At 46.3% G+C, this 2,310-nt stretch overlaps 1 protein-coding gene across 1 annotated transcript in view; it reads right to left on the minus strand.

Moving 5' to 3' along the window:
* Positions 1-876, minus strand: part of LOC104620106 (calmodulin-binding transcription activator 1-like) — an 8,007-nt gene extending 7,131 nt beyond the window's left edge. The window contains exon 1 of the mRNA XM_010286225.1: positions 819-876. Coding sequence (XP_010284527.1) covers positions 819-876 — 58 coding nt within the window. The remainder of the gene's footprint in view (positions 1-818) is intronic.
* Between the last annotated feature and the right edge of the window lie 1,434 nt (positions 877-2,310).

Below are 2,310 nucleotides of genomic sequence, written 5' to 3' on the forward strand. Positions count from 1 at the left end.
AAGAAAGTGCATTATGAAAGGAAGGTTAATAAAAAGCATACACACACACTCCTCCCATTTCTTAGTAGTTCAAAAAGTGAAACCACTGTAGAACTATGTTTAAATATAGTGATGATGCAGGAACACAAAAAAAAAGGAAAGACTGAAGCTTATCAGAAATTCTGGGAAGTATTTTAATCTGGATTTCTGTTCAGACTCCTCCTGCATTTCCTTATAACTTAAAATGAAAGCTGTGAACTGCTCCAACACTTTCCTTTCCAGTGATACCACAAACAGGTCTAAAAGCTGCTGCATTACAGCAGTGACATATTCCTTGCCACACACCCTCTGCACGGCACCTGTAGCATTGAGGCAGTGGAACCGGGGAGAATTTCTGGTATTTCACTGGGTGCTTGAGGAGAAGGGAGGCTGGAGGAAGGTCCACAATTCAGAGTGCTAATGCTGCTCCTAGCAGAAATGCCTTCAACCTCTTTTTGTGAGAACAGGCTCACACCTTTCTTCTCTTTCTTCCCTTGTCAAGGCAAGACAATAAAAATGACCTTCCAGTATTGGCCCAGCATATCCTGGTTCATTAGCACTGTCAAGACTTTGTCTGACCATCATGAGCAACGAAATGAAAAATTATCTATATTACCACTAAGAAGGCAGCTCAGAAGCCGAAGGAAACTTACGACACAGAAAAATAAGATTATCCAGGTTTCTTACAATGCCCTGGCTATTTCTGCCTTCTGCTGCTGGTACTCCGTCCTCCACAATTACCAGGTCTGCAGTCCTTCAGTCTTGCAGGTATCTGCCTCCTCCCATCCCGTCAAGCCTACCTTGCTGTCTCACCTTCACTCTAGACCGAACATCATCAATGGCTAAGACCCTGGCCATTTCCCTCTTTGTGGTTTCCTCCACCCTAAGCAAAACTTGTCCCTAAAATACCTTCCCACATTTAGGTCTGATCATCTCACCCTTTCCAAAGGCTCTTAGACGTTCCTCTCTGCCACTTCATCCACTTCACACTTCCTGTTTCTATTCCAAAGCTCTTGCTCTTCTGTATCCTGTACAAACAACACAGCTTATGCACATACGTACGCTACATAATGAAGTCATTCTCTATACCCTACACGTGCTGCTCCTTTGCCCCATTTTGACAGGTAAGGGCCAGTCTTTTGGTTTTTTGAGGAACAACGATGACATCTCCCACACGAAACAGGTACGTTGTACAGACTGGCAGAGTTGGAATATTTAGAATAATCAAGGTCAGGTTTCTGCTTGCTTCTGCCTCTTGATCTATCTCGGACAGCCTGCTGCAAATCCTTGCGTCAAGAGTCCTGCCCTCAGCCACCACTGACCTACACAAAACACTTCAAAAATTCTACATGCGCTGGCCATAGCACGGGCGGGTCCTTTGTCCTACCACCCTGCTGATGGGAACAAAAGCCTGCCTTGCTTCCTACATCCTGCTCCACCAACTGTTGACACCAGGAGGCTGTTTCCATGGCAATGGTCAATTGGAAATGGCAGCCTTGTCCCTTCGATTTTTTCCGCGTTGCTATTGACAGAAGGCCTTGCTCCGATTTCTCGGTTTGGCTAGAGGAGATTTCCATTAGATTTATCCTTTCATATGCAGACGCCCACACACAATTCAGCTTTGATTTTCCAGCCCTCGGCTTCCACTCATTATTGGTTACGAAGGAAAGACTTCCTGAGCCTCGCTGCCGGGGGTGCAGGCGGAGGAAGATCACCTTGCACATTTGCCATTTCTTCATGACACCTCCTGAATTTTAATGTCTTTGTGAGGACTTGTACAGATGCTTCACTCTTAGCCGTTCTTTATGCCTTTCTTCCAAAATGAGACCTTTCCTTGAAGGTTTGCTCAGATGCAACCGCATGCTTCACAGCAAGTGGGAAGCGCATATGGTTCAATTACCCTCAGAGAGGGCCAGTGGAACACAGCTCTTCTTGAAGTTGCTTGGAGTGACACCTCTGTGACTTTTATTTACAGCTAAAGCAATTTTTACTTACAGACACCTGAAGTTCAAGGCTGCTCACACCTGAAAGCGCAGTGCCAAAGCTAACTCTCTCAAACCCTTCTCCTAAGCCATCTACACGGTACTCACCTATAATAAAAAGCAGATCACGCTAGGAGCTCTTGCCTTTGACGATATTAAGCAGGACAAAGCTGCTACTGCTGGGCCGGTGCCTTCCGCAAGACTCGAAATTTCCGATGCGATTGGCCAAGTTCCGGAATTGTGCGTAAAAGCGCGGCGGTGCCGTATTTCGGTGGAGCTAGTACCGACAGCTCGACGGAGCCGACGGTCC

The sequence above is a fragment of the Phaethon lepturus genome, unplaced genomic scaffold (assembly GCF_000687285.1).
Source record: "Phaethon lepturus isolate BGI_N335 unplaced genomic scaffold, ASM68728v1 scaffold56474, whole genome shotgun sequence".
Taxonomy (NCBI): Eukaryota; Metazoa; Chordata; class Aves; order Phaethontiformes; family Phaethontidae; genus Phaethon; species Phaethon lepturus.